The sequence below is a fragment of the Pan troglodytes genome, chromosome 6, assembly GCF_028858775.2.
Source record: "Pan troglodytes isolate AG18354 chromosome 6, NHGRI_mPanTro3-v2.0_pri, whole genome shotgun sequence".
Taxonomy (NCBI): domain Eukaryota; kingdom Metazoa; phylum Chordata; class Mammalia; order Primates; family Hominidae; genus Pan; species Pan troglodytes.
The window spans coordinates 33,543,402-33,557,307 of record NC_072404.2 but is presented as its reverse complement, the minus strand read 5'-3'; the positions used below and the strand labels follow the sequence as shown (position 1 = coordinate 33,557,307).

Genomic DNA, 13,906 nt, shown 5'->3' with positions numbered 1-13,906 from the left:
ACACATGACAGAATTCAAATAACTATAAGTTCTGTTAATCATGTTTGTGGTTTTCATCTGGACTATTTTCCTCACCTCTTTTTTGTTACATTATTCTAATATCTGTTATTACTATTGTATTGTTTTCTCACTTGAAAAAAAAAATCTCCAAAAATTAGTACCTAAAAAGAAACCCACTCTTCAGTGAAAGTTAAGACAACAACCAATAACTTTTAAATGTCTACATAAAATATCATGTGGCCTACACCAGACAGTTACATTCTTAGGGCTTTTGCTAAGTAAAGACACTAATTAATTCAACTTTGGTACCCTGGAGATACCTGAACAAATCATTACAATGGAGTACAACATCTTTAATGGCAATAAGACATCTAGTTTCATTGAGTTCTGCAGTTTTCAGTCCTTACCTTGGAATGCTAGTACACAATTGACTGTTGATCCTTCCACATAATGTTCAGGCATAGGGGACCATAAAAACGTGTAATAATCACGAGCAGTACTCCATCCAACCTAAAGGGAAATAACAAAAAAGGCGGATTTATAAGCAAATAGTTTAATATTAGGCTCATACAGCATACTGTTTATTGTATTTTACAGTTAAAATATACATTTAATATTTTTACAAATGATGAGTATTTTAACAAGCATGTCAAATTATTTCTAAATTAAACTACAGCCTAATGCTATAAAAATCTACATAAATTGAATAGTAGAGTTTCTACTATATTAAAATGCAATTTGCTATCCAATTTCTCAAGGATAATCTAACTATCCATATGATCAAATATAAAAATGTGTTTTGATTAAAATTTAATTTCACTAAACACAGTGAGTTTTTAAATACTTGTTATTTATTTTTTATTGACCACAGAGTATTATTTTCAAAGGTGGCACATACTGAATGTCTAGCAGATCCAACAACTGAGGGAGTTATAGACTAAAGAAAATTAATATTTAAAACATTAGACATGCATTACAAATTCACCTCTGAAGAATTTTCAGATATATCAAAATTCAAAAAACTTAATTTATACCTCCAATTTCAGTGTTTTGTTTGTTTTACTTAGACATCTGCCTCCCCCTAAATCCACTAAATTCACTAATCTCTCATCTTCGGCAAGTCTTGCCTGCAGCCAATTGGCAAATTTTGTAAAAAGACCTTTAGCACCAAGATGTTTATATATGCACAAACAGACCACTCATGTCTCACCTAATGCTAACACATTTTCTACTTACAACATGAATATATACATATCTCAATCTGTATTTTCCAGATGGACTAAATACCATGTTAAATATTGAAAATTGGAGATGTTTAAAACAGGTACTAGATATCCATTTGCTAGTAATATTACAAAAATCTATGCATCAGCCACAAGGTTAGATTATACATGTTCTATGATTCTGATTGGCCTGATTGTAGACAACAGAATACTGAAGCTGGACGAACCTTAGTCACCTTTAGCCTCCAAAGGAATGGTTGAAACTACAGGTTACAAACCCAGTAAGAAGTGATAAAACCAATTTAGTGGTTCATGACTGGCATTTATTTTGTAATTATATAGAAGAGAAAGTACTGGAGTATATTAAGGGTAAGTGTTTCATGAAATTTAGTTTCTGGTGTATCTGCATGCTGGGACAAATCTTACAATTTACTTTGTTCTGTGTCAAGGTAAAAAACATTTGACACTATTCATCTCTTTACAGATATGAAACCTGAGGAATCAGTGAACAAGTCATTTACCTCACCTGTTTGAGCCCATTTTTTCCTTTCACAGTTGTTGGAAGAATTAAATTAGATAAGGAACCTAAAAGCAGCATCTGAAGTGCCTAATCCATGGCAAACACTCCATAAATGGTAGTTATTATAGGTGTAGTATTTTGTAATAACTAAGAGCATAGGGTGTGAGGTCAGAATACCAGAAAAGATAATTTGCTAGCTGTATGGTTTTGGAAAAGTTATTCATTTCTATTTTCTCCTCTGATAACAAAAACAGTCTCAAAAGGTTGTGTCTGTATTAAGTGAGTTCATCCCTGTATTTAGCACAGTGCCTATCACATAAGTCCTTGTTAGCAGCCTGAGAACTGAGCCTACCAAGAAGTTGGGGGCAAGATACAATCCTGAGTAAAAAGTCAGAAATATAGAACTACACTTCAAATTGCTTTTGAGTAAGGAAAACTAAAACTAAACAATAGTTCTTAAGTTACTTAGAGAGGGGCATGTTGGGCATACATAAAAAATAAATGTAGAAGTCTCTCAACCTGGAAAGATACAGAGAATGGGCTCCTTTGGGATGTAACTGTCTTATATCTAAGCTCCCACATGAAAGTATGCTAGAGTGGACAATACTGGAAGGAACACAAAAGATGAACATCAGGAAATTATGTAGGAGTCCACTGCAATAATAATAAATCTAATTAGAAGGGTCAATAAACCATTATTTGTCCAAACCAAAGGTTGATTCTCTGTTTTATTTTCCTGGTCACCGGGCTAGAACTTGCTGCTCAATGCTACAGGACACACTGAAATGCAAGAAATCTTATCTTTTAGTCCACCATTACCAAGTGTAAAGAAAATTATTACACTTAAAGTTAATAACAGCAATTTTCAAACATTGAAAAATGGCAGGGAGAACATGGCAACACTTCGGACAATGGGACAAAATACCAGTTATATAAAACTGCCAAAATACATTGCTTCTAGGAGATATACCTGAATCTAGTTAACCAGTTAACTGTAGTCACAGATACCACTGGAGGCTGTATGTATGTTAAGAGAGAAATAAAGCAATGAATATGTCACGTACTTTAGTTTGAAGAATTACAACAGCAGTGGGCATCATTCTTGTTACTACTGCAACAGCAAAATAAATGAGAAAATGGAAATTAAACAAGGGTGACAGAGAAGGGAGAAAGCCACAAAGTGTTCCTTTTAAATAGGATTAACATTTCAGAAAAACATGTTGGATAAGTTTTGATCATAAAGGAAATTCTGAGAAAGAACATACAGAAGACCAGAATAACATCAAAGTTACCTAGAAAAACATCAAGATAATAAATCCTGGAGAAACACTGAGAAAAAGACAGAAACATTAGGGTGAGGAAAGCATATGAGACACCACTTGGAAAGAAAGAAATAGAGAAGAGGGGACTGATGTTTGGAGATGAATAAAGGGAGACAAGCCTTGGAGCAGGAAAGGCACTGAAAATAAATGAGCTGATTACATATGGATATAGGAGGATTCCCAAGAAATATAATTAAGTGAGGAAAAACGCCCACAAAAAAGTATCAAATGAGCCTATGAATTTTTCTAATCCAGAAACATACAACAACAGACATCACTGGGGAAGGCAGGAGTACAATGGGTAGAAGCATTCATTTTCCTTCTTCTGTATACAATGTAGCTTCTAAAAATCATGTTACTAGAAAAGTTCCTTTAGGAAAAAAATGACTGCAAAAATGCCCAGATATACACAGGGAGTATGCAACATTGATTCAAAAGAGAAATATCATAAACAGCATAAATTCCTCAATGAGATAAAATGGTACAGAACTAATTGTAAGTGATTAAGTGAAAAAATCACGGCATTAAAAAAGGCATGAGATATGCCAGCAACATTCAAAATATATGCATTAGAAAAAAGACAGGCCAGGTGGGGTGGTTCACACCTGTAATCCCAGCACTTTGGGAGACTGAGGTGGGGGGATCACGAAGTCAGGAGATGGAGACCATCCTGGCTAACACGGTGAAACCCCGTCTCTACTAAAAATAAAAAAAAATTAAAAAAAATTAGCCGGGCGTGGTGGCGGGTGCCTGTAGTCCCAGCTACTCAGGAGGCTGAGGCAGGAGAATGGCCTGAACCCAGGAGGCGGAGGTTGCAGTGAGCCAAGATCGCACCACTGCACTCCAGCCTCGGCGATAGAGCGAGACTCTGTATCAAAAAACAAAAACGAAAACAAAAAACAAAAAAGACTGAAAGTCTCCTTCCATTAATAAAACAAGGCTGGAAGGAAATACTTAAAACATTAACAGTGCTAACCATTGATATTAATTAGGTAGGGATATACTTGGGTAGTGGGACTGTAGGACATTTTAATTTTATAATTATAAATAAGTATAATTATAAATATTTATATATTATATATATTATAATTGTAATTTTTTTTTACAACCAGAGGACTTTTTTTAAAAACAGAAAATGAGTGGAATGAGACAGGACTGAAGGGGAGACCAAGGCAGGAAAAGAGAAGAAGGAGGAAAAAAATTTGAAAAGGAAAAACAAGGAACAAAGAAACAAAAGCTTGAAACAGGATATTCAAGCATAAAATCACTGTTTGGATCCACCTTCTAATCAGGCAACTTAGTTTTTGATGTGCTTGACAGCAGGATGCAGTGAAAACAGTACCTTACAGGGAGGTTTTGTTTGTCTAGTATAGGACATGTTATGCATTAGCAATGTGACTTTGAATATATCACATGACCACTTTGCACTTCCAGTTTCCTCAACTAGAAAAGTATCTCGGAGATGTGAGAATTCCAATTAGAACAGTATCTCAGAGATGTGAGAATTCTAAGACTCTAAAGTTTAAAAAACAAAAACTCATGGACCTTTAACATTACTACAGTAGTCATACTTTATCTAAGGTTTCACTTTGTGTGGTTTTAGTTACCTAAGGTCAACCAAGACCCCAAAATAAGTGAGTATAGTACAATAAGATATTTTAATATTTTGAGAGTGAGAGAAACCACATTCACATAACTTTTACTCCGGCTGTTTGGTTAAGTGAAAGATCTGATTATTCAAAATTAGCAACAGAGTTGCTAATGATGCAGGCTGGGTATCAGGTAATATAACAATTTCATGTTACAATTGTTCTATTTTTAGTTATTGTTGTTAACTCTTACTGTGCCTAATTTATAAATTAAACTTTATCATAGGTATGACTGTATCAGAAAAGTACAGTGTAAATAGAGTTCAGTACTACCTGTAATTTCAGGCATCCACTGGGGGTCTTTAACTGTAAGGTAACTTAATTTGTACTAAGCATAAATCTAAACATACACCAATTCCTCATGCTTATGTACTTATACAACTAAGACCAAATCAAATTCATAAACACAAAACGGAACAAAACTCAAATATAATGTAACATATAATATTTTACTGCAATTAATGTTGGTTTAATAATAAAGATATGGCATCAGGTGCAGTTCTTTTTATTTTTTTATTTGAGATGGAGTCTCGCTCTGTCGCCCAGGCTGGAGTGCAGTGGTACAATCTCTGCTCACTGCAACCTCCACCTCCTGGGTTCAAGCGATACTCATGTCTCAGCCTCCTGAGTAGCTGGGACTACCAGCATGCACCACCACACCTGGCTAATTTTTATATTTTTAGTAGAGACAGGGTTTCGCCATTTTGGCCAGACTGGTCTCAAACTCCTGACCTGAAGTGATCCGCCCACTTCAGCCTCCCAAAGTGCTGGGATTACAGGCGTGAGCCACTGTGCCCAGCCTGCATCAGGTGCAGTTCTAAATCTTTCCCTGTAATTTTACTTCAATTCTGTCACTAAAGAAAATCCATGCTGAACTTATTAGCAACTCTGTTGTTAATTTTGAATAATCAGATCTCTCACTTAACCAAACAACCAGAGAATAATTATTGAATGCCAATTTACATAAGGTTCAAATCTCAGCTCCAATGTAAAATGGATAAATTTGAACAAGTCACTTTATTCTCTGGACCTCAGTTCCCTCATCTGTAAAACAGGGAGTATAATGCTCAGATGAGAGGTGAATGTATAAAATTCCCAACATGTTAAATGTTTATTTTCATTATAATTAAAACTAATCAATCAATACTTCAGAGGGAGTAAAAAAACTAAAAGGAACAAAAACCTCCAACCCGGTCTATATCCCTTGTTTGGCTTCACTCATTTCCCTACCCAACCTGGACTTCACTATCAGTCAATCATTTCAATAATGTACTCAAAACCACCATAGTATCCTTTGTCCTCTTAACTTCCCTTCCCATTCCCACCCTTTTCCAACACCCAATTTGAATGACAGCCACTTCTGGCACTCTTGACACAACTCCAGATGCTGAATCTCTCTGGAAAAAGTCATAAAATTGCTGCTTAGTAATCTTCTGGTTAAGCCACTCCGATTCCCTATGACATTCTTCCACAGTAGCAAGGCCAATTATCTATACTCAAGCCCTCCCCAACTTTTAACATATGACCTTGCTCCTCCTTACTGAGATGCCATAGAATGAGTGCCAGTTCTAATTCAATTGACTGTTGACATATCCTATGAATTCTACTTATGGATTATTACACACAACTTACTTCCTTCTCCACTTTAGGCTTTCATTATCTCACATAGAAAATTAGGATAGTCTAAACGTTCTCTTTACCTCCATTCCTTTCGAATTCCAATTTATCTTACTCAGCACTATAAGATTAAGCTTCACTTCTAAACTTTATTACTCCTTACTTAAAAACTATCCCTCAAATATTAAAACAATCTACAACATGATCCAAACTAACTTTTCCCATTCATCTTCCAAAACTGGTATCTGTAGCTGGGCATGGTGGTTCACGCCTGCAATCCCAGCACATATTTAGGCTGAGGCGGGTGGATCGCTTGAGCCCAGGAGTTCGAGACCAGCCCGGGCAACATGGCAAAACCCAGTCTCTAAAAAAATAATAATAATAAATTTTTAATTGATAGCTGTCCCAGGCAAATCAAATTCCTTAACACTTTCTCAAGCATACTACTTTCCCATCTTCATTCCTCCTCCCTTACAATTGCTACCCAGGCACTCTCTTCCTGCCTGCTTGTCAATATGGTGTCTATCAAAATCACTCTAGAGGGCAATTTGCAGTACACATAAAGTGCTTAAAAACATACAATGCCATAAACATGGTGATTCTACTTCCAAGAACTTACCTTATGAAATAAGTAGACAAAATAAAGATAGGTAGAGATCTTTATTAAGTATTAATGATAAGCATTTAGCAACAATGTAAATTCCAATAGTAAGAAACTGGTTCAATGAATATATACACACACTATGATGCATCAGTAGTATGTGTGTATATATTTATTATACACACATTATGCATGTGTATAATTATTTGTAATTTTATTACATGTAGCTATATACCAATATGTTAACAATAGTTAACAGTAGGTAAAAGTGTTAAGCATGATTATTTTCTTCCTTGAGCCTTCCTGTATTACCTGAAATTTTTACTACATGCCTGAACTTCCTATTGAGTTTTAAAGTTTTATGCTGGCAAAAAGGATGGAAAGGGTATTAAACAGAAGATTTTTTTTTTCTTTTTTGCTGAGAGAAAACTTACAATCCTTAAAGTGCACAATGAAAGAAGTATAGTTTAGCATTACCAAAGCAAAAAGGCAGCAGCAGGAATGACCAAAACTGAAGCTGGAAATAAAATCTTATACAGGAGCCCTGTATGGCTCTAGGTTATTTGGTCTTGGCATTATTCTACAGATGATGAAGAACCAATGAAGAGTTTCAAACAACAGAAAGACATGTTCAGGTTTCCATTTTACAGCTTATATAGAGCAGTTAAAAAACAAAGGTTAGAGGACAAGAATGAAAGTGGGTAAAACAGCTGACCTATTGCAATAGTCTTGGTAAAAAATATGGAAGGCATGAACTAGTGATATTAAGGATTTAGAAATATGTAAGCAGTAAAATGGTTAGAACTGATTGTTTGGATTTGAAGGGAAAGTCACAGGCTTTTGGCTTTAAAAAAATGAAAAAATATAAGAAATAAACAAGTAGTCTGCAGGAAAAAGGTAATAATTCATCTTCCTGAAACATACTTTTTCAAACAACCTATACCTATACAAAGACTTCCCACTGCCCTTCAGAAAAAAGTCCATAAACTCTCTAACACTGAAGGTCGTCCATAGACAGAATGAAACTTATCTCCAATCTCATCTCCCACAACTTCCCTAACTGAAGCTTATGCTCTAGTTAAACTGACTTACTCATTCTCATGAACATTCCTACCTCTAAGCCTCTGCTTATACAGATTCAGATAAGATCCCTTATCCGAAATGCTTGAGACCAGAAGTGCTTTGGATTTCTAAATCTGTCAGATTTTGGAGTATTTGCATTACACCTACTGGTTGGGCATCCCAAATCCAAAACATAAAATGTTCCAATAAGCATTTCCTTTGCACATCATGTCAGCATTCAAAAAGTTCTGGATTTTAAAGCATTTCAGATTTTAGATTTTTCAGATTTAGGATGTTCAACCTGTACCATTTTCCTGCTGGAAATGCCCTTCTTTTTCCTCAGTCACATTTCTGTTTTCTTCCTCTCTGCTCTGTTACTACAGAAAACATCAGTTCTCAATCAGTATCTTTAACTTGATACCAGTATCTCCCATAAAATCGAAACTACTACTGAGGCCAGGTGCGGTGGGTCACACCTGTAATCCCAGCACTTTGGGAGGCTGGGACAGGAGGATCACTTAAGCCTAGGAAGTTAAAACCAGCCTAGGCAACATAGTGAGACCCTGTCTCTACAAAAAATTTAAAAATTAGCCAGGCGTGGTGTTGTGTCTATAATCTCAGCTATTTGGAAGACTGCGGGGAAAGGATCACTTGAGCCCAGGAGGTCAGGTTGCAGTAAGCCACTATCCCACCACTGCACTCCAGCCTGAGTGATAGAATAAGACCCTGTCTCAAAAAATAAGAAATAAAATTTTAACACTACTCCTGATTTCATAAAATTGTTACAATGAATGTTTCTCCATTTTGGGATTTGACAAGCCTAAAAAACTGACACAAAAAGTAAACAGTAAATAACTATTGTGTTGTATTCAGAAACATCAAGAAATGAGGAATTCAAAGAAAGGAACTAAGTCATTAAATGCCAAAACTTTGTTTTGTCCAAATGTTTTCTGCCTTCCCGTCAGGCTGGACTTTTACTTCTAGACACTTTCAATGTGCCTAATTTCTAGCAGCTATTCATTTCTTTCTTCCTTGTTGTTTAACTTTATACAGATTAGACAATCAAAATTTCAAGCCCATAAAAGTCTTAACTAAAATAAAACAAACTGATTCTGAGGAAGACTACAGAATAACACAGGAGAAAAGTGAATGTGTTTTACTGTTTGGACATTCGTGACATTATTTTGACTGCTCAGAGGACATTCTTATGTTTTGGTTTTCCACTACATTTTGAAGAGTTAAAATTGCCAGAAAAAGTCCTGCACAGTGAGGTGTACCACTGTAATGATCACCTTTATTTTCAAGAAAGTATTATACAAAATCACTGGTAAAATATAAGAACTGGAACTCCTGCCATCAAAGAGTTTACTATTCAGTCATGTTAAACAGAATACTTTAAAACTGTGTAATACAAACAGAATACTCTTAAAACTGTGTAATACAATCTGAGCAATATTTAAGCCACGCAGGACAGTAGAAGGGATAATAACATGGCTGTCAAGCTGTATAAAATTAATTTCAAATGACTGGAAAAAATGGTAAATAATATAAGAACCCAAAGAAAAAGATCTTTTTTTTTTTGCAGGTAATGAATGGAGAAAATAGGAAAAGAAGATTCTGAAAAAATTTTCACAAGTCCTTAAGTGAAGGTAAACTTTCTGATCAGGGAGAGGAAAATCTGGTGAAATGGAGTTCCCAACATCCATTTTATCTACTCCCCACTGTTAAATATTTCATGGTGATGTTTACAAAAATGAGTCTTAATGCAGAGTTAAGACAAGGCAAGTAAAAGCTACTTACCAATCTGTTTTAAAAGAAAATTTTAAGTGTTTACATGGAGAACATATTCAGAAAGCTTTCTTACCTTGAATATACCAACCCAATCTTTTGGATGTGGATGAATATATGGAGTTAAGGTGTAATGACATTCCAGGTGTGCATTAGGAAGGTAACTCTTGGCCACATTTTGAAAGATGACATGGGCAAAGTTGGAAGTCTGCAATGGGACTTCTTGAAAGGATGTCATTGTGAATCTGAAACAAGTAATTCATACAAGTTAAATTATACCAACTAAGAATAAACTTATGCCTTCAGAAAATACATAATATTTAATATAAGTTTCATGAATATTTGCATGTCATAATTAAGAAAATATATACTTTGTAAATACTGGAACTTCTTAAAAATATGATTAAATATAAAAATACAGACAAACTGGAAAAATAACTAAAACCCATTTGGCTCAGAAAGTTATATGGGCATTTAAAAGTTAAAAAACCAAAACCAAAAATTAACTCTCCTGGAAAGCCTAGCCCTCTGCTTCTATTTAAATCAAAAGCAAATGAACCAGAGGTGTTTTCGTGCACACGCTGCCAATATAAACCTGCTGGCTCCTAGTAACAAACACTAAGAAACAGAAACAAGAACAGTTAAAAGTCAGTATTTTACTGGCTATGGGTCAATTAACTTTTCCTTCCTATGTAGAACCCTTGAGCTTCGTCATTCTCCTCCCTAACCTAACCCATCCCATTCATCTCTTCCCCTCTCCCTAGGTTTTGGGTTCCTATAACTAAACCTGACGCTAACATCTCTGTGCCTACATTCCTGCCCTTCTAATCCCCTGGACCAGCATTTCTCAACCCTGGTTACACATTAGAATCATTAGGGGCCTTTAAAAAAAAAAAAATAGATGACAACAACTTTCTGGGATTGGGGCCTGGGAGTGTGTGCATGTGTGTCTGTGGGTGTGTATACGAATATACATAGCCCTGCCCCTACATCGCCCCAAGTAATCTCAATCCTGTATGCAACCAGAAAAGAGAACCACTATCCAACAACTTCTACCTCTCACTCATTTCCACAGATCCCAAACCCAGCCTGTCTTCTTGGGCTTCTGATACAAGCTTGTTCAAATCTCTCAAACCATGTAAAACCTTAGCTGGTCTACTTGAAATGGCTCAGCCTATTTGTTCTTCTCCACCTATAACAAACCTATCATTTCATCATAGGTCCAATCAATGATCCTACCTCAACTTCTAGTATTCACGTACCCTTTCCACATGTTTACTGATTAAAATAAACTTATATTTAAAAATAAAAATAAAAGTGTAGTGTTAATAAAATACACACTGTTGAAAATCTCTTAGAGATTCATGAACGCTCACTGGCTTAGTAAACACCAAGCACTGGATAGCAGATGAATGGTGAAAGCAGATTATGAAAACTGCAAGATCCAAATGTTTTCCCTATTTTGTGCTCTACTTTTGAGAAAACAGAAACAAATGAGGATTTACCCAAAAAAGCAATCTGTAGAGTTTGTCACAGGCTCCGTACAATCACTAATTCTACAATACACATAAGAAACTATGACTGTCCTGACTGCACTTGCTTGAGTCATTAAAACAGGCATCTCTGTAATAATGGGGAAAACTGGGGCAAGGTTTTTGCTAACCAAATTAATCTAATTTACTTCACAAATCAATGAAGTTTCTACAGAGCAAGCACAGCAGTAAGGCTCTACTCATATTTTAGCCATTAGTAACAAGGCTTATTGCTAAGATCTAAAACAGTGTGCTTTTACAACTGTTTCTTTTGCTGACCTGTTTGAAATACTAAGGCAAATTTTTAAAGTTTTGTAATAATAAGCACTTTAAAAAATATCAACTTTCTTCTTGTGTCCCCTCTGCTTCTGTTATGGCCGAAGTCCTGCTTTACTGAATATAATGGATATCCCAAAAAGAGACTGTCAATCATGAACCTGGAAACCACTGTAGAGTATCAGGCTAGCTGTCAGCCTCTCCCTACCTGAGGTTTGCAAGCATTCCAAGATAAAGAGTATATTCAGTAGCAATCCTCCTTTACCTCTGCACTAATAAAGGGACTTTGCTACCAGCAACCATATTTCATGGAAAGACTTAAGTATGAATACTCTACCTGGTAACCTAAAGCCATCAGAAAAATGAACAGGTAGCATTTACAAACACTGGAGAACTCTGCCTAAAATAACTGAAGAGTTTTATTATTTTGTTTCTTTGAGTTGTCTGAGCTAATTTGGGCTCCCAGGGAGGTCATGATACTAATGAAGTCATTAATGATTATCTCTTTTCAAGTCACTGGCTTCACAAAGGAAAAAAAAAAAACACCAATTCCAGTTCTTTAAAAAAAAAGAAAAAAAAAAACTCACTACTGGTTATAAGACACCAACAAAAGAAACTATAGCTAAATCAACAGAACCAACATCTATTAGATACAACTACCAAAACTGAATTGAGAGAATAATATTTTTCTATGAAGCGAGTGAATAGTCACGCTTCCTTTAAGAAAGATATTCAGTAAGAAGGAAATAAACTAGCTTAGAATAAACGTCCCATGTTTTTAATCAAAAGCTGATTAAGGATAATACTTTTTTCTTAAAATTTAACATATCATTTCCTAAAATAAATTAAACCAACAAAGCTGTAACTATTTTTTTTATAAAACAAGGCAAAAGTGTTTCAACTTCTGTTAACCTCAATTATAACAGTTTTTTAAAAATCCACAATCCAACCTTATACTTTTAGTTCACTGAAGTTTTTGAGGTACAAAATAGCACATAGGTATACATATATGTATTTGTGTATGTTTACAAATGCATCAAAAGGAACTCAAGAAGTATACACTATAGAGTTAATAGTCTTATAAGGGATGTGTGTAAAAAGAAGACTTAAGGACCTTAAATTTTACATCAATTTATTGTTTGAATTTTTACAAGTATATATAAATGTATTATTTCTATTGTTTTAAATAGCCCTATTAACAAGAAATTCCATTTTTAAACCCTCCCCTGAATTTCACATTTTCTAATAGAAAACACTAGTATTTCACTTTAAAATATAGTATTCACAATGTTTACAAGTCTGAAAAGTAAAATAATTTGTGATTATCCTATTAATGGCCTTCATTAATCTCTCTCCAACACTCCAATCTTTTTAAAATTTCATTGCTATAATTATAGAAATATTTTACAAAAGTCATTCCAGTACCTTGTCATTTTTTACTCTTATTAAATTACAATATAGCTACTAATCATTTAAAAAGTTTACATGGATGAATGCAATCAAATATAATTATGTCATTAATCAACCCATTTTAAATAATAAAATTTCTAATTCCCACATAGTTCCTCTGGTTCACTCCTCCTACAGATAACAGACTTAGGCAAGCTTATAAAAATGTTGGAATTCACTGAGAATGTCAAGGTCGCACGGGAGTGGAGAAATAATATGCAAAGTCACTGCATCACCTTGTGGTAATGCCTGGGAAGTGTAGCTTCACTAACATCCTGAGAAAAAGTACAAACCTCCCCTCAGTTGGAGAGAAGTACACTCCCTACACAAAAAGGAAAGTAGAAGCAAGCAGCTTTACCATGTCAAATTCTGATTCCCCTTCTCTAAAGTGCACCTCTACAAACAGGAGTATAGTAAGTAGGCAAGCCAAGGATAAGTACGAAACGTCCAGTCAACAATTAAGGGGCCAGACACATTTGGCTGGGAAACAAAATCAGAAATGCTTATACATGCTGGCTACAGTGCCCTCTTCCAGGTTTCCTACTACACTTCCCCAAGTTCCAATGCCTCTAGAATTTCTTTATGTGTGTTATGCTGTAAACTGTATATTATAAAGTCTTTGGTCTAAATTCCAATTTTATTATTTTGCGAATGCATTAATGTCTATAAAAAAGATAAATAATACATAGTGGGCACTCAGTTATGTATACAGCTAAAATAAACATGGGGTGGGGGCGGGGAAGCATTTCAATGTTATCTTTACTTACTCCTCTTGTAACTTTTTCAAGCCCAAAGCAGATTTGACTTTTGTGGTAGTATTTTTCCAGTGGTTCCCAATACTTGTTTTACTTTAGCCCAAAAATGTAA

General features: G+C 35.0%; 1 protein-coding gene across 14 annotated transcripts in view; it reads right to left on the bottom strand.

The window, feature by feature from the left end:
* TAX1BP1 (Tax1 binding protein 1) overlaps nucleotides 1–13,906 on the bottom strand; it is an 89,914-nt gene that overhangs the window by 71,835 nt on the left and 4,173 nt on the right. For all 14 annotated transcript variants that reach the window (NM_001280442.1, XM_009452503.5, XM_016956798.4 and 11 more), the window contains 2 exon segments: nucleotides 408–510; nucleotides 9,859–10,027. In NM_001280442.1, the coding sequence (NP_001267371.1) occupies nucleotides 408–510; nucleotides 9,859–10,020 (265 nt within the window). In that variant the 5' untranslated portion in view covers nucleotides 10,021–10,027.